Source organism: Akebia trifoliata, chromosome 11 (genome assembly GCF_017979445.1).
Source record: "Akebia trifoliata isolate Shusen 1 chromosome 11, ASM1797944v1, whole genome shotgun sequence".
Classification (NCBI taxonomy): domain Eukaryota; kingdom Viridiplantae; phylum Streptophyta; class Magnoliopsida; order Ranunculales; family Lardizabalaceae; genus Akebia; species Akebia trifoliata.
The window spans coordinates 9,480,507-9,502,446 of NC_141385.1; the positions used below are offsets into that span (position 1 = coordinate 9,480,507).

The following is a 21,940-nucleotide window of genomic DNA, read 5'->3' on the forward strand; positions in this document are numbered from 1 at the left end:
CGAAGAAGAGAGTGTGTCGTCCTCTTTCTCTCTCTAAAATCAGATACATAAAAGAAAGAACGTTTCTTTCTTTCTTTCTCTCTCTCTCTCTCTAATTTTGCAGGTCGATCGAATATAGATGATTCGAAGATCATGATCGATTGATCGATTTAACAGAAAATTTTACGATTACAGATAGTTTTTTTTAGAGAGGAATCGTTGAGAACTGTTGTGGTTTCTTTTGAATTTCGATTCATGGCGGTTGTTGAGAACTCAGGTGTTGATTTAGGGATTAATGTTAGTTCTTCAACTAGAAATTTCCACACAGCAGAACCAGATTCAAATCCTCCAAACGATCTCGATCAAACACAGTCGAATCATTTAGGGGTTCGGATGATCGATCCTCATCATGATCAGACATTTCAGATGAAGATTCATCAATTTCATCAACAACATCAACAATCGATGAACCACAATACTCATTCTCAGCTTCAGCTCAACCTCGATCAAGGATCGAAGAACAACGGTGTTCATAAGATACAAACTGGAGAGATTACTACTTCTGTGAAGTCTGGATTCGGACATCCGCAACATCAGCTTACGAACGGTGGCGATTTTCAGAGAAATGGAGATGTTAGTGAGGGTTTCAAACGAGATATGAGGGATTTGGAAGAACTTCTCTCGAAGTTGAATCCTATGGCCGAAGAATTCGTTCCGCCCTCACTTGCTAACCATGGATCGAGTGGTGGATTTTATACTAACAACTTCATGATTCAGAACAGCTTCGCTAATGGCATTTCTGATGGAAATACTGGTAGAAGGGTACGATCGTTCAGATTTTTCTAATATTTTTTTTCCATTTATGTTTAATTTCCATTGATGGGTTTTACATTTTTTGATTCTTAAGTTTTATTATGGGTTTCGTTTTTTTTAGAAGAAGAATAACTATAGTCAAGGGAAGAGGAGAATGAACAGCCGAACAAGTATGGCACAAAGGGAAGAGATAATTAGGAGAACTGTATATGTCTCTGACATTGATCATTTGGTAAAAAATTTACAACTTTTTTCCTCAGTTTCTATTTTTCTCTGTGTTTTGGTTTTGTTTGCTTGTCCAATAATACTGAAAAACATGACTTAATGTTTCTTTTTTTTTGTTGTTGTTATTTTTAGGTTACTGAAGAACAACTTGCTGCCCTTTTCATCAATTGTGGACAGGTAATAAACCCAATGTTTCTTTTTGATCATCTTAAGTGCATTTGGTTTTGCTAATGGCTTCTTATATTTCTGAACAATTTTTGCCTTTTGATCATCTTAGATGCATTTGGTTTTGCTAATGAGTTCTTATATTTCTGAACAATTTTCGGTTTTTGATCATCTTAGATGCATTTGGTTTTATAAATGAGTTGTTATATATTTCTGAACAATTATTACTTTTGTGGATGAAGGTGGTTGATTGCCGTATATGTGGCGATCCTAATTCCGTTCTTCGTTTTGCATTCATTGAGTTTACTGATGAGGGTAATTTTCACAACCATAATAGTCTCTTTTTGTCTTGGTTTTTGTTTTAAATGAACTTAGGGTTGTTAATTGTTTGTAAGGTAAAAGTTATTTCTGTTTTTCGGTTTGTGCCAATTCAGAAGGTGCAAGGGCTGCCTTAAGTCTAGCAGGGACAATGCTTGGATACTACCCAGTAAGGGTGCTTCCCTCGAAAACTGCAATAGCACCTGTTAACCCTACTTTTTTACCGAGGGTGAGTAGGTCTTGTGATTATAGTGGTTTATTTCTGTCTCTTTGATTGTATTTCTTCATAAGTTTCCATGTAGTTGGCACTAGAAATTAGTGCATTATTAGTTTTGTTAATCAACATTATTTCTTGCAAACTTATGATTAACTCTGTTCTTGTGGTCTTCAGTCTGAAGATGAACGGGAGATGTGTGCGAAAACCATCTATTGTACAAATATTGACAAGAAGGTAGTTGTGGGATTTTTCTAGTATTCTTGTCTTTGGTGGAGATTGTGAATGTCTTTCTGTTCATTTGGTGTAGGTTTCTCAAGCAGATGTCAAGCTCTTCTTTGAATCGCTCTGTGGAGAGGTATGTTACTGATACTGAAACAAAACATAGAATTATAGAAGTCCTGCTTGTTTAACTGTTTACTTTAATTTCAGAAAGTGAAGATTTGATGAGGCGCTTATCTTTTTGGTGTAGGTTTATCGCTTAAGACTGCTCGGAGACTATCATCATTCTACCCGTATCGCTTTTGTTGAGTTTGTAATGGTAATTTCCTCTAGCTCTGTATTTCTGCATACTGAATCCTATATTTTCATTATATGATATTCATGTTGTTGATTCAAAGTAGTTGAGATGAGGCATTGTTAATCGAATGAATAAATTACTTTTTCTGGTTACTATGGAGTTAGGAAATTGAAAAATAACTTTTGGTTTGCATGTTATTGCCCATTCTCTTTGAGGTGGGTCTCTTCCTTGCTATATGGAGCTACATGATTGTTTACAGTAAGCATGTATATATATTATGACTTTCATCACTCCTATTTCTACGATCAAGTTAGTGTCACGTTGGGAATTCCAATGATTTGTTAAATTGATAATTTTATTAATTTATGTTATTCCAACATCATCTAAGTCTCTATTTGTTAGAACATTAATTTTTTCGAAAGGAAGTCAACTTATGAAAGTGGAATTGGATCCCAATTTTTTGGGACAAGACTTTGATGATGGCGATGAATTGCATTCCCAAGTGTTGAAGAGACTCTTATGATACACGAGAGAGAAATATTCATCCTCACTTGCATCTTGTATTTGTTAGGATTCATTTTGCTCAGCCGCCCCCGCCCAAAAATTTGTTGTTTTTTTTGTTTTTTTTTGAGAGAAACTAATAAATAGTAGCCATAGTAGTTCATAAGATAAAGGAGAGTTGATTGAGATTTGGTCATGTACAACAAAGATCAATGCAAACATCAGTGAGAAGGAACATGCATGTCGGAGCCTCTAAAAGGACAAGAAGATCAAAGAGGATGGGTACGGAGATAGTGAGGAAATATTTGAAGATACTTAAGGAAGAGATGGCTTTATCTTGACTGAATTGTGATATATAGACCCTTGTTGGTCTTCAGACCTGCTTCTCCCTTTTCAACCCTTCTAGGGAAACATAAGTTAATGCAACTTATTGGCTATTTCCTTCTTTCCAATTGTCCCATCAAACCGCTTAGCTTCCGAAGGATTTTTCCTTTTTCTTCGAGAAGGTCACCCTTTAGTCGATGAAGAGGTTTTTGACTTGTTAAAGAATGAATTATAAAAAATCACATTTTAGAGTGTATTGGGTAAAGTGACAGAAGCTAAAAAGTGGATGAATTAGTCAACAACATACTGGTATCTATATTGACTTTTATTGATTCATTTTTGTGAATACTCTAGCTTGGTAGTTGCTAAAGTCTTTTGGGTGTCAAGTGACCTTATTTCATTTTCTGTCTACGTTTAATGATCACTAATTTGCTTGCATGTCAAAATATTGATCTGTTTTTGTGGTATTTCTTGGATTTCTATGTTGATGAGCTCTATGACGATTGCTTTTCTTATGGAAACAACTTTTTAGTGACCAAAAAATGTTAAAAAATCAACCTAATAGACTGCGAAGGCATAATTGTGTAAGAGAACAAGCAATCTTAACTAGGAGGCTGGCCTTATAAATATATTGAGGACTGAAGATTCAGGTTTTTCTGAAGCAATGAGTATAGATGTTCGGAAAAGTGGTTTTGGATCCTATATTTTCATCAAGTCCACCCCGACATTTTCTTAGAGGTATGACCTTTGGCTCAAGGATTTTTGCTTGAAAAGCTGCTAAGATCTGCTGTAGGTATCTCTAGTTCTCATAATCATTAAGTTTTGGGCTTTGAAACCATTTTGGAATTTGGCTGTAGGGCTATTGATATGATTTGGACCTATAACAACCTATTTAGGTTACTTGAGATGGTTGAAAATAGAGATTTATTACTTGCCTTTTAAGTCGGTTTTTTAAGGTTTTTTTTGATAAAGTATAAACTTTATTGAGCCAAAGAACAAGATACAAAGGGTCGGTCGAGGTGATCAACCAAAACGAAGAACCAAACAACAAATCCCATCTAAATACAAAGTCTTCGAAAAACACCCCTTTAAAATCAAGAGCTATGTTAGTCCAAAAAAACAACCACCCAAGAATGGTAATCACAAACTCATGACACGACATCGTTTCGTCTTTGAAAACTCTCTTATTCCTCTCCAACCATATAACCCCCAAGTAATTGCGAAAGCTAAGAGCTTGCATAAAGTTTTCGTTCTCCCCGGAAACAAGTTAAGATCCCAACATAGAAAGAGAGAAGCTATCAAAATAGGGTGGACCCAACTCACTCTAAAAAGATTGAAAAATTGGGCTCAAATGGTTGAGGTAAAACAACAATGTAATAAGATGTGGCCCACCAATTCCCTCGGCTCATTGCAAAGAAAAAAGTTTGGAGTCACAAATAACCTATGAATTAAATAGTCAAGCGTGGGAAGTCTATTGAGCGCAGCTAACCAAGTAAAGAACCAGACCTTGGAAGGGGTCTTGGCACTCCAAATGAAATCAATTAGGAAAGAGATGTAAGAGCTAGATAAATTTACCATTTCTTAGGCGAAGGATTTGACTGAGTAGATCTTCCTTTTAGTGAGAGTCCACTCCCTCGTGTTGTCTCTCGTGCGGTCCCATTGTCCCTCATCAAGCTTAGTGGTACGGTCAATCAACTCCTGAAACTCATTGAAAACCCTCCTGAATCCCAAATCCCACACAAGTTCATTTCCTTCGAGATTCTAGAATGTAGCACATGGAAACCTCTTTTTTGAGGTTGTATTCTCTTACATTAGATGCTATGAAATAAATGTAAGGAAATGTGTAAAAGTGTCTCATCTAAAGGATTATTAAGTTCTTTTGAGAACTTCTAGCTTTTTTTTGGTTAGCATTTGTCAGAAGGTTTCTCGGATTTTCTGTGAAAATCATGGTTTTGATAGTGATTGAAGTTTTATTAGTTTCTTTATTATGGCATTCTTCTAGTTGAATTTCAGGAATAGATTTCCCCCGTATCTGCTAAATGGCCCAAAGAGTTTTCGTCAAGCTAAATCTTATAGAGATTTTAAGGATGATAACTTTATGATGGTTTTATAGTTATTTCTTACTATCGTCTCATAAAATTTTCCTTCAAAGGAACTCACTATTGGAATCCTCAATAAAGAGGCCAGCTTGTCTATATGCTGTCACTTTAGTGTAACTTTCCTTTAACATCCTCTTCTCTAAGTGACTTTTTAATGCCTAGCATTTTAGCTATATTCTCCTCTCAAATGAATTGCTCCAAGAATTTGTCTTCTTTTGACAACTACAACAAAAATTGAACCATGAAGGATTTGTTCTTGATTGTTGGCAATTTTTTGGTTTGAGTGTTGAGAATAATCTGCATGCTAAAGAAATGTTAGTTTTTTTTTGTTTTGTTGTTGTTGTACTTTTTAGCTTTGTAGTCAAGGCAAGCACCTTAGTGAGCCTCAGGCACGCCTCAAGGTGGGGCGCTCTTAAACCGCCTTAATATGTGAGAGGCGAGGTAGTGTATAAGGAAGGCGCACCAAGGCACATGCCTTGTCTACGCCTCAATCAAGGTGCAAGTCGCATGCCTCACTAAAAATTGAAAAAATAAATCATTTTGTTTAAATGAGACACTGGTTTTAGATTAGATTCACATCTTTACATTTAAAAAAAGATATTTCTTTTGAAAACTATAATTTCTTATCATTAAAAATGTTGAATTTTATATTGTCATTTTTATAGGCCCCGAGCCCATTAGGGCCGAATTATCGCTCAGTTGACTTAGGCCCGATAGAGGTATATGGTTTGTCGAGGCAGAGCCTACCTTTCTATGACCTAGTTAAACCTCTCAACCAAGCTTGGCCTGAACCCGCCCATCAATGGCCCTTTTTATGGTTCAAAATATTGAAAGGTATCAGTCGATACTTATCAGTATGGCCAATATCGATAAGAAACATTGATCCCCTAGGCATTGAATGTATCGACCAATACAGTATCGATTTTTTTCCTTGACAGAAACATTACTCCGATATGACATTTTAAACCTTGACCCTAATTGTATCAAACCAACAATAACACATGTCATTGGCCCTCTTCTACTTGTTTTACTCATTATTATTATTCTTTTTCCTCTCCAATTTTTCTGCTATTGTTGATCATCCTTCTTCTCAAAATGTTGAATACTTTAACTTGTTTATAAAACTCATATTTATACATATTATAATTACAATATATCTAGAGTCCATATTTTCATTATTTTTTTGCTCTTGTTAATTTCTGTTTGTATATAAATTTATCAACCCTATCATTGATGTTCATCAACTTTAAGGGATAGGGAGGGGGTTTTATGATGTTTGTGCCCCCCCTCCCTTTATTTAATTTTTTTATTTTTTTCATTTTTTGTGAATACAAAAAGAAATGAATAGTATAGTTTTCTTTGGGAAGGAGAATTCGTTTCATAACGTCATTAGGAGCATTATGGGTTTTCTGTTTTATTGGTGTGAAGTCATTGAGGATTGTAAAGTTTTTTTTTTAAATAAGCAAACAATTTTATTGAATAGTGGTTGAGATGACCAACTGAGAAAGAAACAAGGACTGTAAGGTTTTTCTTTTTAGATGGGATCATGTTGTAATTTAACATTGGAGTTCTCTTATTTATCAAAAAAAAAAAACATTGGAGTTCTCTTGTTGGGCTGGTATGACATTTTTGGGTTTTCGTTTCTCGTTCTTGTAGACCTCTTGGGTTGCTTAGTAAAATTTAGTTCATAGAAAATAAAATCCCTTTTAATTTGATTGGTATTCATCTGTCACCTAGCACTTCAGAAGAGCACCTACGCTATAACCATCCATCTCTAATGGTTAAAATACTCTCAGTAACAGATGTGGCTCTAGATGGTAGTGAACGGAGGAACATGATTCTTTTAGCTGCTCCCCTATCTTTGAAATAAGACTTTCATGATGATGACGATGACGATGACGATGCTATTTTTTTTTTTGGCTTAGTGGCAAGCAAAGCCTTGATAAGCTCCTCAGGAAGGGTAGGTCAAGTGTTTGAAACCCCACGAAGTAATGAATTCCTTGGGGTCAGATTGACCATCGACTCAGCCAGTTGCACGTGGGACTTTCTGAGGGGGTGTGCGTGTGACTGTGGGATTAGTCTTATCTGAAGGGTGGGGATACTACGTAAAGCGAAAAAAAAAAAAAAACAACGAGGAAATGAGATACATATTCTGGCAGGGCTTGGCATATTGCAATGCAACTTTGAGGTCATTGGTTCACATCTAGCTTACTCACCAAAGGAAAAGACAGATCTTTGACAACTTATGATTACTGGCCATTGGACTAGAGTGCATCCACAATAATTTAAATAAAGTATAATACAGTAAAATATATTTTATTTGCAGATGTAGAAAGTTTGAAATTGTGTACTGCCAGTGGGGTTCAACCCAATGTATGAGCAAGACATTGTTGGCATGGTATTTTGTTGCACAATATGGCTCTTGATATGATTGAATTTCAGATAGAGCCACATAAATTACTCGAAGGATGAGGCATTGAAAATTAATCTTTCATCCATATCAACATGGATAACTAGTATTCCTTCTAGATTACAGGCTTATCTCTGATGATCTTAACTAGGGACGAGAATTATCACCCTTGCTTATCCAAATAATAGAAAAGAATATATTGAAAAAAGGAAAAATCAAATATTCAAGCTTGAGATGAAGGTTAATTGTCACACTACAAAATCCTAACACGCATCCCCATGGTTAAGTGTTAGAATCTCGATGAGAGATATTTTTCATACAATGATAAACGCATATAACTCAATAATTTCAACTTATCAAAAAAAATAAAAAAATGACTCAATAATTTCAAACAATGATACTATATATTGCAGCGGAAGCATATAGTTATGCAATAGATAAACAAAACAAGAATCCTATCTCACAAATTCCTTTATTTATGTATATAATAGAAGGAAATATTGACACATACTGCTAAGAATATACTAACCTACTCTCTCAACATAAATTGATCTACTATATCTACCGATGCTCAAAACACACAAACCTTTTGATCTCGAAACTGCAACATCTTAAAGTTGATAATCGATCACTGGAATTTCCTAAAACTGAGATAATTGGGTAGGGTGAGTAAGATGGGAGTTACCCAGTAGGAAATCTATATTTTTAAACCATAGTCCTAATACACAGATTAATCACACAAATTCATTTTAAACAATGAAGTTTTATTAAAACATAAATCCTTCTAAATGATTTCATTAACTGTGAAATAAAACATTACTATGAGCCTGAAAATAACAAACATACAACATCGACCTATAATATAACATACAATGATAGAGTATTATAATAGAGAGTTGAGGGTCACGATTGATGTGAATATCTTAGTCAAGATACAATTGATCCAATACTTCATTCGGTTTGGAACCTCACCGTTAGTTCTTGATTCTATGGCTAACCTCTGCCATACTTGGGTGACTGATTTTCTAGCTTAGGTTGGCCATTAACCAAGGCCTTCAGAAATGGGCCAACTCTAGACTGCAATGATCATTGACTAGTAATCTTTGTCTATGCCAATCTGGCGTGCATGTGATCCTTAGTAAAACTCTCATTTATACAACTATCTTAACACTTTGTTCTCCATTAAAGATAGAAAGGAAATTCCCGGATTTTTATTGTGATATTAAGTTCTTATGCATCCCATACTATATAAGAAATCAGACATTACAACTGTTATCTTAGAATAACATGTCGCTCTGGAAGTGACACAATACATTCTTTGTAGGCTTTCACAATCTCTTTAATAGATCACTAATATAATATAGAAGTTAAGTTTTTTTTTTTTTCCAAAAAATGGAACTTCCATTTTTTTTACAAAGCATGGAACTTTTTCTTGAAAACATAAAACTTCTCTTTTTCTAAAATATCAAACAAAAAATAATACCCAAGTATGTGAGTTGAATACTCGGCCTATCACTCAACATAATACTCCCTCTTTCTTTTTTCTTTTCATTTCATTTCATTACATGGTGATGAGCCGAAGCATTCCCACTCTTTTTTCTCTCATGTCTTGCACGATCCTCGGATCAAAACAGTCTTGCATATCTCTCTTTCATTTCACATCTCTCTTTCGTGACTTACACGGCGTACGCCGAAGCATCTCACCACTAGGTACTCAATCCACATATACACTCAACTGAGAATCACATTCTCAATAACATCACAAATTATCACATTTTTAGTGTGACTTTAATATAAAGGAACTATAATCTCATTTGGGGATAATTTTTTCCCATCAATCCAAAACTTTAGTTTTCCTTTACAAAGTGAATAAAATTATTTTTTGAAATTACAATGAAATACACGAACATCAAATATCTAATTTTTCATAAAATAATTCTTCTTAGTTAGTTAAAATCATAGAAAAACTTGTTATCATTTTTTTTTATAAAATTTTTCAAAAATCCTTTTTTTTTCCCAAAACAATATTTCTATTTCAAATTAAATGGTTAATCAAAACAGTTTCTGATTAATCATAGACTATGCTCGATTAGCTTAGAACCATGCTTTATTATTCCAATTAGTTTAATAATAAGAAACATCATTGGTTTTTATTCAAAATCAATTTTACAAAAACACTTTCACAATTAAAATATTTTGCTGCATGTTGTTGTCATCAACCAAAATCGCGAGTTTCATAAATACAACATTGGCATATTAAAACTCTAATCTAACATGCATGAACTTGGCAAAATACATATATTGAACTTTAAGTTTTTGAAATAATTCATCATTCATTTAATAAAAAAAACAAAAAATATTTTTAAAATGAATCTACGACTATAATTAAGAAATTGGAAGTTCCCTACCTTATTGGATTCAATTCTTAGCTTTAGACCTTGACTTCCTGAATCTTTATTCAACTAGTCCAGTTTCTTATTCACTTTCACTACCTAATGAGATCAACACCTAAATTAAAAGTCAAGAGACAAACAACTTTAAGAGTCAACTTCTCTCAATAGGTTTAACTGAACTGACTATGAATTAAATTTTTATATTTATAAATATTCTTTTAAAATATCCTTTTGGATCAACTAACTTAAACATCAAATCAAGCTCACGCAAAACTATGTTTCTCCACAGTTCTAAACCAATTACCAATACATGATTGACTAAAAAACTATCCCATCACACTTTTGATTAATAATAATCAAATTTCATAAAATTATTTCTCGAGATGCGTAATAAAATTTTAGGGCGTTACAGTAACAAAGGAAAATATATCAAGTTCCCGAAATGATAAAAATACATTGAGGATACACTTGTAAGTAGGGTTGCCAATGGATTGGGTTTGAATCAGATTGGATCTGTTTGGGACCAATCATAAGGATCGAATCATACCCAAAACTGATAAGCATCTAATCAGACTCTTATTCGCTCGGTTTTTATTGGATCTGAAGACTAGGATTCAAACCCTATACAATAACACAATCGGACCAGGTTCGGATCAAAACAAATCTGATTTTATATACAAAATATAAATGAACTTTGTATCTTAAACAAAGTATATAATATAATTTATGTTTCAATCTTAAGCTCTATTTGCTTTTATGTTTCAACGTTATATATAATATAAGTATTCCAAATGTAGAGGAAGAAAGTGTATGTCCAATCCTCCCTTAAATATAAAGAAACACCAAACAAAACAAAATGTTGAAATCATATTAGATTCTGTCACATATTATAATATAATCTCATTAATGAACCTAATTGAAGATATTCAAATGTTTGCCTACCATTTCCCAAACAATCCGAGTTTGATTTGAGTTACTAGCTTTAGAAAGTGTTATGTGTAATGTCTTTTGAAATATCAAATCTGTGTTCAAATTAGCAAGTCTAGTTTCTATCTAAAAGAACTCCACAAATCAACCTCTATACATAGATATATAACCCAACCTTTGAATTATATCTACCACTAATAACAATTAAATAAAAAATTATAAACCCATACAAACCATTTGGAGTAAAGAGGAAAATGAAGACTTGGCATACACAAAAAGTAACACATTGGGAAAGCTTAAAATTACTATACAAAATGCACTTATAGAAGCAGCATTTTTTATAAAACTTGGCAAAAGGAATACAAGTGCATTTTGTGTGCTGATTTTAAGCTTCCCCACGGTGTTACGTTTTGTGTATATTCGGTTCTTCATTTTCCTATTAGTTGCCATGGTTTGCGTGGGTTTATAGATTTTTATTTGATTGTTATTAGCAGTGGGGATGATTTAGAGGTTGAGTTCTTTATCTGTGCATGGATGTTGATTTGTGGAATTCTTTTAGAAATAAGGTTGATTTGCTAATTGGAACATGAATTTGATATTTCACAAGACATTATACATGACACTTGCTAAAGCTAGTAGCTTGGATAAAACTCGGATCGCTTGGGAAATGGTGGGCAGACCTTTGAATATCTTCAATTAAGTTCATTTATGAGATTATATTATAATTTGTGATAGAATATATTCAATATATTCAATGAAAAATTGAAGCACGATAATTCCCTTAATTCCCTATAGATAAGATACCTGATTAGGTATATCTGTGTAACAATTTCTATTCTGGGGTTTACAGAGACACATAATTGTTGTTATAATTGAAATTGAAAAGGATTGATTATTGAAAAGAATATATGATTTCAACATTTTGTTTTGCTTGGTGTTTCTTTATAGGAAAATGTTGAAGTAACATTGACGTGGATGCGTGTACGGAACCATAGAGTGAAAAGCATCAATGGTTCTGTGGCACCTCTATGTCAGCAATGTGTGAAACAATGTAAATTTCAATGTTACTCTAGCATGACTCTATTTTATATTTAAGGAGGTTTTGACATACATTTCAGGGTTTTCCTTAATATTTGGAATACTTATATTATATGTAAGGTTGAAACATAAAAGCAACTAATGCTTAATGTTGAAACATAAATAAATAAACTTCATATATTGAACAAAATACATAAAAGCAATTGAAACACACCGAGTCATAAGGTTGAAACATAAAAGCAACTAAGGCTTACGCCTTTTGGCTGAGGCATGCACCTCATGTTAATTTTTTTTCTTCTCTCTTCTTATTCTTTTATTTTTTATTTACTTCTTCTTTTGTTAACTAAGCAAGATTTTACTTCCATTTCTTTGTTGTTGCTAGCATGCAACATTGTTAGAATACTTAGAAATGACTTCGAATATAAAATAGTAATACATGAAAAAAAAAAAAAAAAAATTGAATTGAGTCATAAATATTTTTATAGTATTTAGTATTATACAAAGGAATTATTGAAAAAATAATATTTAATTGCATTTTTGTAATAAATATAATATAATATAATTATATATTGTAGGAACTTTCTTATTTCTTTTTTGTTAACATATAAATATTTATATTATTATTTATTGTAATGGACTATATGACTTGGAATTATTTTAATGTAATATTATTTATTTAAAAATATTATGTTTGTGAGCCTTATGCTTTATGCGTCAAGGCTTACATCTCGAGGTGCTAGCGAGCAGAACCCTTGCTTCACGCCTCACCATCTGAAAACATTCTCAATATCTATTGAATCTTTTTTTTTTTTTTTTTATAAAAAAAAAAAAAGAAAATGTATTGGATTGGAAGTATTATCAAGTCAGGTTTCCAAGTTGTTGATTTGGCCAACTCATTAATTTTGTATATATTGACTTTTGTGGTGGTCAATGGTCATATTGATAAACGAGGAAAGGAAGAAAATTGTTGGCATAAAGTTTTGTTGGTAAACATTCCCAAATGTTTAACATATGTTGTGTGACAATTGGGACCCATATATTGTAACAATATTGTCCTCTTTACGGGCCGAGGTCAACTCACGGCGAAGGAAAACACATTGTTACAAGTACGGTCCAAGTCTCACATATAGCCTAGAATCTCGATCGGATCCTGATCAATGTGGGACTAAGTTTCACCCACTCCCTGCCACTCCGCCTCGAAATGGGATGGTTCCAATTCGACCCCTTGGTTTTTTGCAACCCTTTCCATGTCCAGCCAGTGGCACACCGATGAGGGTGTGACAACTCACCCCACCCAGCAGGGAGAGGCAGCCTTGGCTTGATACAATGGAAAGGGCTGCCTATGAGACAAGTGGAGCCGCCCAAAGAGGACAATATTGTGGGTGGGGCCTAGTCTGTTGCGTAACCCTGAAACAACGTGTTTTCCCTATGAGGGGAAAACCAAAGCCGTGAGTGGGCTTCGGCCCACAAAGTGGACTATATTGTTACAGTTTTTGGGTCCTAATTGTCACATGTTGGGATCCTTTGATTTGTCATTCTACCCGATCTTCTTAATTACATTGTATGTAAAAAGAGTTGTTGATCAAATTTTGTGTCAGATATTTTTGGAAATGAAAATATTTTGGTATATTTCATAGAATTATGTCAAAACTTAATACTATGTGTATGAGCATGCATTTTGAACTACTAACGTGATTGTAACTTGTGATTGAAGGTGGAAATGACAAATTTTGTATATTGGATTTTCTCTTTGTTAATGTTTCTTGTTCACTATTATTAATAAAATCTTTCTTAGACTTCAAAACCAAAGTTAAATGTAAATTTTAATTAAAATAAAGTTAACAAGTGTAATGTATAACCTTCTCAATATCTATTGGATCTGTTTTTTCTTTTTTACATTCGTTTTTTTCCCATCTTATAAGAAAATGTATTGGATTGGGAAGGAATGAAGGAGTACCAAGTGGGGTTTCTATGTTTTTTGACATGACCAACTCATTAAATCTTGATATGCATCAACCTTTGACGATGGTTATTTTATTATTATTGTTGTCATAAATTTTTGGGTAGTGTTTGGCATACAACGTCGGGGAGACAAAATTTGTCCTATATGGCTTAAAAGTGTCGGTGAGATCATCCTCACAAAAAATCAGCCCAATCTTAAACTTCTAACCCCATCAAAAGAGATTTACAAATTAACGGTAAAAAATCGACCGCCCACAATTCTAAACCACTTTTGATGGGGTTAGAAGTTTCAGATTGGGCTGATTTTTTGTGAGGACGATCTCCTCACCATAAAGATCATCCTCACAAAAAATCGACCCATTCTGAAACTTCTAAACCCATATAGGACAAATGTTGTCTCCCCAGAGTTGTCTGCCGAACAGGACCCAAATTGTTTTTGGGTTAACATTTTCGAATATTTAACATAATGTTTGATCCTTTGTCGATGATATTTGTGTTAAAGAATCAATTAACTTACATTGTTGTGCATGACTTTACTAGATTGGGTAGAATGATAAAAAGTATCCTTCCGTTTAGATAAACTCGTTGTTGTTCCATATTTCTGGAGACACTCAATAGGATAAGGGATGCAATAGCTTCATTTTTGCTGGTTGTTGAGCAATTAGAATGTCGACATGATTGAGTCATTTAAATTGTAGGTATTGCTTTACAAATAGTAATTGATTTGTAATACATTCTTAGACGAATCATGGAGTAGTTTCAATAAAGGTTGAGGTATCTCTAAATGGTCTTAGTGAGATAGAAAAAGCATATTAACCTAGAGAGCTAATTGGTATGTATTGGGCAAAAAAATATTTTTGAATGGATATTAAGAATGTGTAGGGGAGAATAGTAACTAGTGTGAGAACAATTGGTGATGAGGCAAGTGAGTTTCTAGTTATAGAAGGTCTCTTGAGTTTTCTGTTTTGCTCAGTTATGGATGATTTCACTATTCGCGTTCAAGGAGAAGTTCCTATGTGTGTGTTATTCGTGGATATAGTAGTTTTGATAGATGAAATCAGAGTGGGTGGAATGACAATGAAAATGGAAATTGTGAAGGGACACTTTATAAACCAGGGGTTTTAAAATAAGGACAATATTAAGTATTTGCAGTACTTATATATTATATACAGCTTAGTGTGGACTTAAGAAGGGTTGAAACAATTGAGATTGATGGGCAGGAAATACTTTTTAACGCGCCCATAGAAATGCCATGATGAATATGTTAAGATGGATAGGTGGAAATATTAGGAAAGGAAAAGTCAGTAATAAGCCCATATGAACAATATAGGTATAAGCTCAATATGTACAAAATAAAAGCAAGTCCATTGAGATGGTTTTGGTATGTACAACAAAGATCAATGACAACACTTTCAAAAGGAGCGCTTTCGTGTAGGTTGAAGGCTCTAAAGTCCGAGAGGATGGCTGGAAATCACATGTATTGAGGTAGTAAGAGAGGGAGATGAAGTTATGTGCTTAATGGAAGATATCATAGTTGGGTATGATTCATGTTTCCTACCCCAAGTAGTTGGGTTATGAATGGTGATGACAACTTCACATGTAATCTTTGGGGAGAGAGTTGTAGTGTTGCATTGAACTTCAAGTACCAGCCTTTATTTTTGTTTGTCTAGGCAATCAAGGGTAATTGGTCAGCTTGAAGGAGGTTCATTGGGTTTTGAACCCAGGTCGTGGGATCAACACTCCACACGCCTTACCGACTTAGTTATGTTGGCGCCTTCACATCTGAACTAAGCCTATATAGCCAACGATTTCAAAATTTAAATTTTGTTCAGGCCTTTTTCAGTCAATTGGAATCAAACCAGACTTTATTCTGTCATTTTGTCTCAAGTATGGTTGTTAACCCATTTACACACAAATTTGTTTCTGCAATTTAAATTTCAAAGTCAGGTCTCAGCAAAGGTTGGTACAGATTCTCTGGTTACGTTGGCTGAGTTCTCTACATTCTGACTGGATTTAGAAATTGGGTCACATATTTCTGATTTTCATCTTGATGGCAGTCTGTAGGAACTTGTAAAAATCAAGAAAAAAGACAATTATATTTTAATTGTAAACAAATTATTTGTTGCAAAGTCACAGTAAGGCTTTTGAAATTCTCCCAAAATATCTCAAGTGTTGCTAAATCCTTTTGACAATTCGTCTTGCCCAAATTCTACTTTTACAATTGCATATTGAATACTAACTGAATCCAGGATTACAATTTCATTGTTATAGTTCAATTTCCAGATTTTGTTGCGTTTAACAGCTATGCTTTCTTTGTGCTTACTTTTTCTTTCACAGGCTGAAAGTGCAATTGCTGCACTCAACTGTAGTGGCGTGGTGCTGGGATCCTTGCCGATAAGGTCAGTTCTAATGATTTTTCTCTACATCCTTGTGGCTTTTAAAACTGAGTTTTTAAATCGAGCCAATAGTTTTAATTTTTTGCAACCCAACTGAGCTATGGGTTTAAGCCTGGCTTTATTCTTATTGCTTGGTTATTTTTGAAGTTTTCTCAATCGTTCCATATGTCATGTGTGTCCAGGGTAAGCCCGTCAAAGACGCCAGTTCGACCTCGTGCTCCTCGCCCACCCATGCATTGAGTCATAATTGAAGGTCCCCAGACTGATTTACTACTATATGTATCTATCTATACATGCATGTATACTAATGTTTTAAGTGTTCTGATCTCGCAATTTCATTTATACTTTTGTTCCATCATCGCATATCAGCCTGAGACCTTTGTCATCTAAGGCTTTGATATGATTTGTTCTTTCTAGCATGTAGAGAGTTGGTTGGAACTTCGAGGCTTTGAAAGAGTTAAATTATCACTGAAAATGAACAATTATGGGGGATGCCCCAAAAACGAACACTGTATGGATGGTTGGTTCTTACTGTTTAAAACTCGTTTTACTTTCTTGTATGAATACTGCTCTCTTATCTATAAGAGAACATTGCATTTGAGCTGTCCTTCACTATTTGTTGCATGTGTTATAAATCATGTATCCAGTTCACTTCATTGTGTAATTTTGTAGTGCCATTATTGCTGTCCAAGAGAGGATTTTTGCATGTTTTTTGGAGTCATGTTTAGGCTCACAAGTAGAAAATCGATTGAGGTGTTTTGGGCACGTTCCGAGGAAGAATGACGTACAAGTTGAAGGTTCTAAAAGAGTGAATGGAAAGTCCAAAATGACGTGGATTGAGATGGTGAAGGTAGACATGAAGTAACTTTTAGTAATGATAAATGTTTTTTTTATCTTTATTTTTATTTTTGTGTGACAAAATTGAATGGAGGAGCAAGATTCGTGTAGTTGATCCCAACCCAAATCTTTGGGATAAGGCTTTCGTCATGATGATGGTGGTGATGATTTTTTAGGCCAACAAGATTACATACTCATAACCATTCAACTCTATTTAGAGCCACATGGACTAGTTTTCAAATCTTTTCTTTCTAATCCATAATTTTCAATCCCCCTTTTACTTGCATCAAAAAGGGAACTCATTGGTGGTCATTGGCTCAAACCATCTCAAATGACTTTCTTTTTATTCCTCCTATTCATGTTATTCTTGAATTTGTTTAAATCCATCCATTTCAAACATTTTATCTTTAATATGCTCTGCCCAAGAATATATCATTTATTTGAATGAATAGGGATACAAGGGAAATAAACACTTTTAAGGTCTGTATGATTAGGTAGAAGAATCTGTGGAAATTTTTTTTTTCCAAAAAAAATAAACAATAAAATAAAGGTGATTTACAATTGTATGTTTCTGTTTTTCGTGGGAAAAGGGTTTCTTCCTCATCTTGGCGATCAGACCATTTTCACCAAATGGCAAAATGTACAGGAACATGGATAGGTTACAAGCTAGTGAACAATCCTTAAATCCAAATTGCTTGAAGTTACCAATCAGACTTGATCACCCATCTTTAATGTTTTTATTTTTATTTTCGGTGAATCACATTAGAAAATTATCGTGAAAAGAATTTAGTAAGTATCACACGAAATTAATACTTATTAACATTTTTACGATTATAAAAATTAATTAGTTTGGTTGATTAAGATCTTTTTAATTATATTTGCCATTTGTATTTTTGTTGATACATTTTTCTCTCAGATTTTATATGATCATTGTATTGAGATCAAAATACAATGATTAGTTACAATGAATAGAACTCTCAAATTTGTAATCCTTTTCCTTATTATGAAAACGGTATTTGTAGGAATCTGAGATGTCTCAATCTACCTATGTCGAGATGCCATGTCACCCTTCCTTATAGCCAACCCTTCGTTGAAACCTGTCCTCTGATTGGGCATTGAACAAGGAGACATTGGTTTTTTCCTTTCTCTCTCGTTCTACCAAAACGTCTCATTTGGATGTTTCCACGTTGCCTCTCATAGCCAGGACGATTTCACAGGAGGCATTGGGGCCTGGGGGATGCCATGTCGTCGTCATTGTCATCCCCCCAATTCAGCTTTCTCTATCTTCTTTGTTTTACATCATCGACAATCGTCTAATTCAATAATATTTATTTATTTATTTATTTATTCTTATTGTGAGTATCCTTACCCTTCAGGTGAGATTAATCTAACAGTCACATGCACTGGCCCCTCGGAAAGTGCTACGCTCTTGGTGATGGACTATTAACTCAGTTTGTCACACTCATCTCCACCTTCATACTGTGTTTTTAATCACAATTTGTGATGCATGATATCTAAAATATACTACATATAGTTATTATTACTTATTATTTATAATTATTAAAAATATCAATCAATAATTTGGTCAATTAAAATATTTATAATTAGATTTTATTTTTCTATATTTTGGTTGACAAATCCTTTTAAACTTCATGTAGTCATATAATTCAACTAAATAAAGTCTTTATATTCCACCAATCCCATCCAGATGAAAGTTTTATTATTTTATTATTATTAGACAATGGATATATGAAATTTAATAGAATTTTTATAAAGAAGATACATCAATCCAAAAGATGAAAAGGAAACCTAATTAATAAAAGGGACTAGACCAATTTCCTATTGCACTCCATCACTTAAAAATTCACCTTTGCACTCCATTTGGATGATTACACTCCTAAAATAATTAAAAAAAAAAAATGTTGCACTTCTTTTTTTTTTAAATCTTTTTTGTTCTTCCTCAACTATGTCAAAAGAAATTATTGCTAGTTCGTTAATTTTTGCAAGAAATATTTTTTCGTTTCAGAATTATATTTACAAAGTTGCGCTCTTTTGAAATACATAGGTTCAGATTAAATTCTAAACAAAGATTAGAAAATCAGTACCTTAATTAAGTTAGAACCAAAGAGAATACGATCAAAGTAGAGCACGAGCAAAGAATACAAAAACTATAAGTTAAAATAAAGTTTAAACCTAAAAGGTAAGGTATTTGAGTTCAAGCAATAGGTTAAAATAGAGGTTATACAAATACACAAAAAAAATAAATGATTTTTTAAGGTTAGTGTGCAGCCAATAGTTAGTGGTGGGCAACTAGTTGTTCCTTAATAAAACTCCAATTCACCTAATTAATTGGTATTTAAGAAACTAATTGTTACTAATTTTACATAACATATTGTAGACATCATTATGTACCACAAATTCACTATTTTCTTATAGTGATTAGATACTCCATTATATGAGAGCATCTCTAATGCATTCAGGCTCTCGTTTTGTATCCTCTCCCAATTGCTGTTATACAGAACCAGAATCCTCCAAAAGAGCTCTAACGCATTTGGACTTTGATTCTCTACTTTGAAATTTTTTAGAGAGAGAAAGTGCGACAAGTGAAAGAAGAGTGAGTTTCTCTCTCTCTACCTGTTAGCGATAAAAAAAGATGGCAATTGTGACATATCTTACTGTAGTTGAATTTGTGGAGAGTGATTTTTGCTAGTACGGTTGGAGTGAAGATCTTTTGAATAAGTAAAAGGACTTTCCACAATGCCTAACAAAGATGCCTCACAGATATGCCTATTTGCAAAGTTTCTCTAAAGGATGATCTAAAATTTACACATCAGCCTTCCACGTGGTACAAAAAAATCCATGTTGAGGGGGCAGAGTAGACAAGCCTTTAGGTATGCCACTTCAGGTGCCATGTGAAAAGAAACCCCCCGGTTAGGAGAAAAATTCTGTAGTGTCACTCCAGGTATAAATGTGAGTCTTGAATGGGAACACAGACCACATATTTTGATTATATTGAAATTATAAATTTAGTTGAGTGTATTGAATCTTTTATTTTTTTTTATAGATAATAAATCTATTGTGCCACAAGCCGTAGTATCTACGAAGAAAAAAAAAAAAAAATCAAAACCAATAAAATCAATTGTTTCGGCCCATATAATCAAAATATGGTCGAGCTTTATTGAATAAAGTCAAAGAGGTAAGGGTGTCAATGTATCCAAAATCAATTAGTGGATTTTAGGTCTATCATCATGGATCTGATTATTTTCAATTTGGTCAAGGAAACTATTTTAGGGATGATTTAAGTAATTTAATTGAATATTAATCTATGATATAATTAGAAGTAAATGTATTTTGCCTTATGTGGATACGATCTTTACTTTCTTACTTTGTTTATATTTTCTATTCCTTCTCAATTTCATCTACAAACAAAGACTTTGGATCCTAATTTTCTAACATATTTTTGAAAAGCTTGAGGAACTCATTATTTAGGATATCCTTTCAAAACTTTGATTTGTTTGAAGAATTCATTGTTGATATGTCAACTATTTGCCAGAGGAATTACATGTTAATGTTTTTTCTTTCATTCAAAATTTTAATTAAAAGAATATTTATCCGATTGCTTTTCGTTCTATGGATTTTACTCTCAACCAAAGGCACTAATTCTCAAAACCGATTTCACTACAAAATATACCGAAACCATTAAATGAGTTATATATGATTTGGGTTGTAGAAAAGTCGTTAAGACATTAAATTACTAGAGTTGCCCGTGCCTACGATTAAAATATAGCACAGTGAAAGGGGTATTATTTTATTTAAAAAAGGGTAAAAAAGAAAGAAAGTAAAATTAAAGAGATATTATTTAAAAATGGAGAGTGAGAATAAGAAAGACAATAAAATTGAAAGGGAAGAAAAGAAAATACAATTGTAATAGGAAGGGACATTTATCTACACAAAATTAGGAGTAGATCCTCTCTAGCCTGATATTCCTGTAGCTCTTTGTAGTTATTATCAATAATTGAGGGTGTGCCACATCATCAACATAGTTAAATCCAATCGTTCAAATTTAAGAGTTCAGTGGCCATCCATTTTAAAACATTTGATTAGATCAGAATTTTTTTTTTTTTTTTTTTCAAATCTGATATAAATCATGAGTAGAAGAGATCTGACATGTTGTTCTTCCTTGATGTGATGTGTTGTACGGACAATAGAACAAGAGCTGCCAGGGCTATAAGGAGAATGGGTTATAGAAGATCTACTCCTCCTAAAATTGTAGTTGAGTGGGACCTACAATTGTGTTTTATTATAAAGAGTAGAGTTCACCTAGGCCATCCTCTTCAGGGCTAAAAGTGTAAAAGATGAAAGGTAGTAAAGTTGAAGAGGGTGAAGAAGTAGTGTGGACCCCATCGACGTTTATACCCCACAAACTATAATAAAATTTAAAGGTGGATTTATAATGCGAGCAATTGCCCCTAGCAAACTTTTTAAAACCTTAAGGAGTGACTAGTAAATTTTTTTTATAAAAAAAATTGATTTCTTAAGAATAATTGTGGTTTATTATATAGATTAATGACAATATAATTAAATAAATCAAGACGGATTAATGTCTCTAACCCGGACAAGATTAGGTTCAATTGTTAGATGGGTCAACACAATTACAGGTCGAACATGATTAGTTTCTAAACCAAACCTCTAATTTCTTGTCGTGTTCGTGGGCTGTGCTAAGAATTGCAAACCCTAACCCTATATCAACCACCAATCAAATTGTGAACAGTTGGGAAACCATGATTATTATTCATAAATGGTATAAGCTACGTACATG

General features: G+C 33.4%; 1 protein-coding gene across 1 annotated transcript; it reads left to right on the forward strand.

Moving 5' to 3' along the window:
* Positions 1-16,891, forward strand: LOC147390815 (polyadenylate-binding protein-interacting protein 12-like). Its single transcript, XM_086457419.1, has 10 exons — positions 1-801; positions 914-1,024; positions 1,150-1,194; positions 1,425-1,497; positions 1,617-1,729; positions 1,892-1,951; positions 2,025-2,072; positions 2,187-2,255; positions 16,226-16,287; positions 16,467-16,891. Exons 1-10 carry the CDS (start codon positions 235-237, stop codon positions 16,522-16,524), a joined length of 1,206 nt encoding a protein of 401 aa, XP_086313545.1. The 5' UTR covers positions 1-234; the 3' UTR covers positions 16,525-16,891.
* The last annotated feature ends 5,049 nt before the right edge of the window (positions 16,892-21,940 follow it).

Excerpts from the sequence above, each read along its gene's own strand:
- LOC147390815 (XM_086457419.1), top strand. The coding sequence starts at position 235 with ATGGCGGTTGTTGAGAACTCAGGTGTTGATTTAGGGATTAATGTTAGT. Across the intron at positions 1,952-2,024 it reads GTACAAATATTGACAAGAAG|GTTTCTCAAGCAGATGTCAA; the intron begins GTAGTTGTGGGA and ends CATTTGGTGTAG. Across the intron at positions 2,073-2,186 it reads TTGAATCGCTCTGTGGAGAG|GTTTATCGCTTAAGACTGCT; the intron begins GTATGTTACTGA and ends TTTTTGGTGTAG.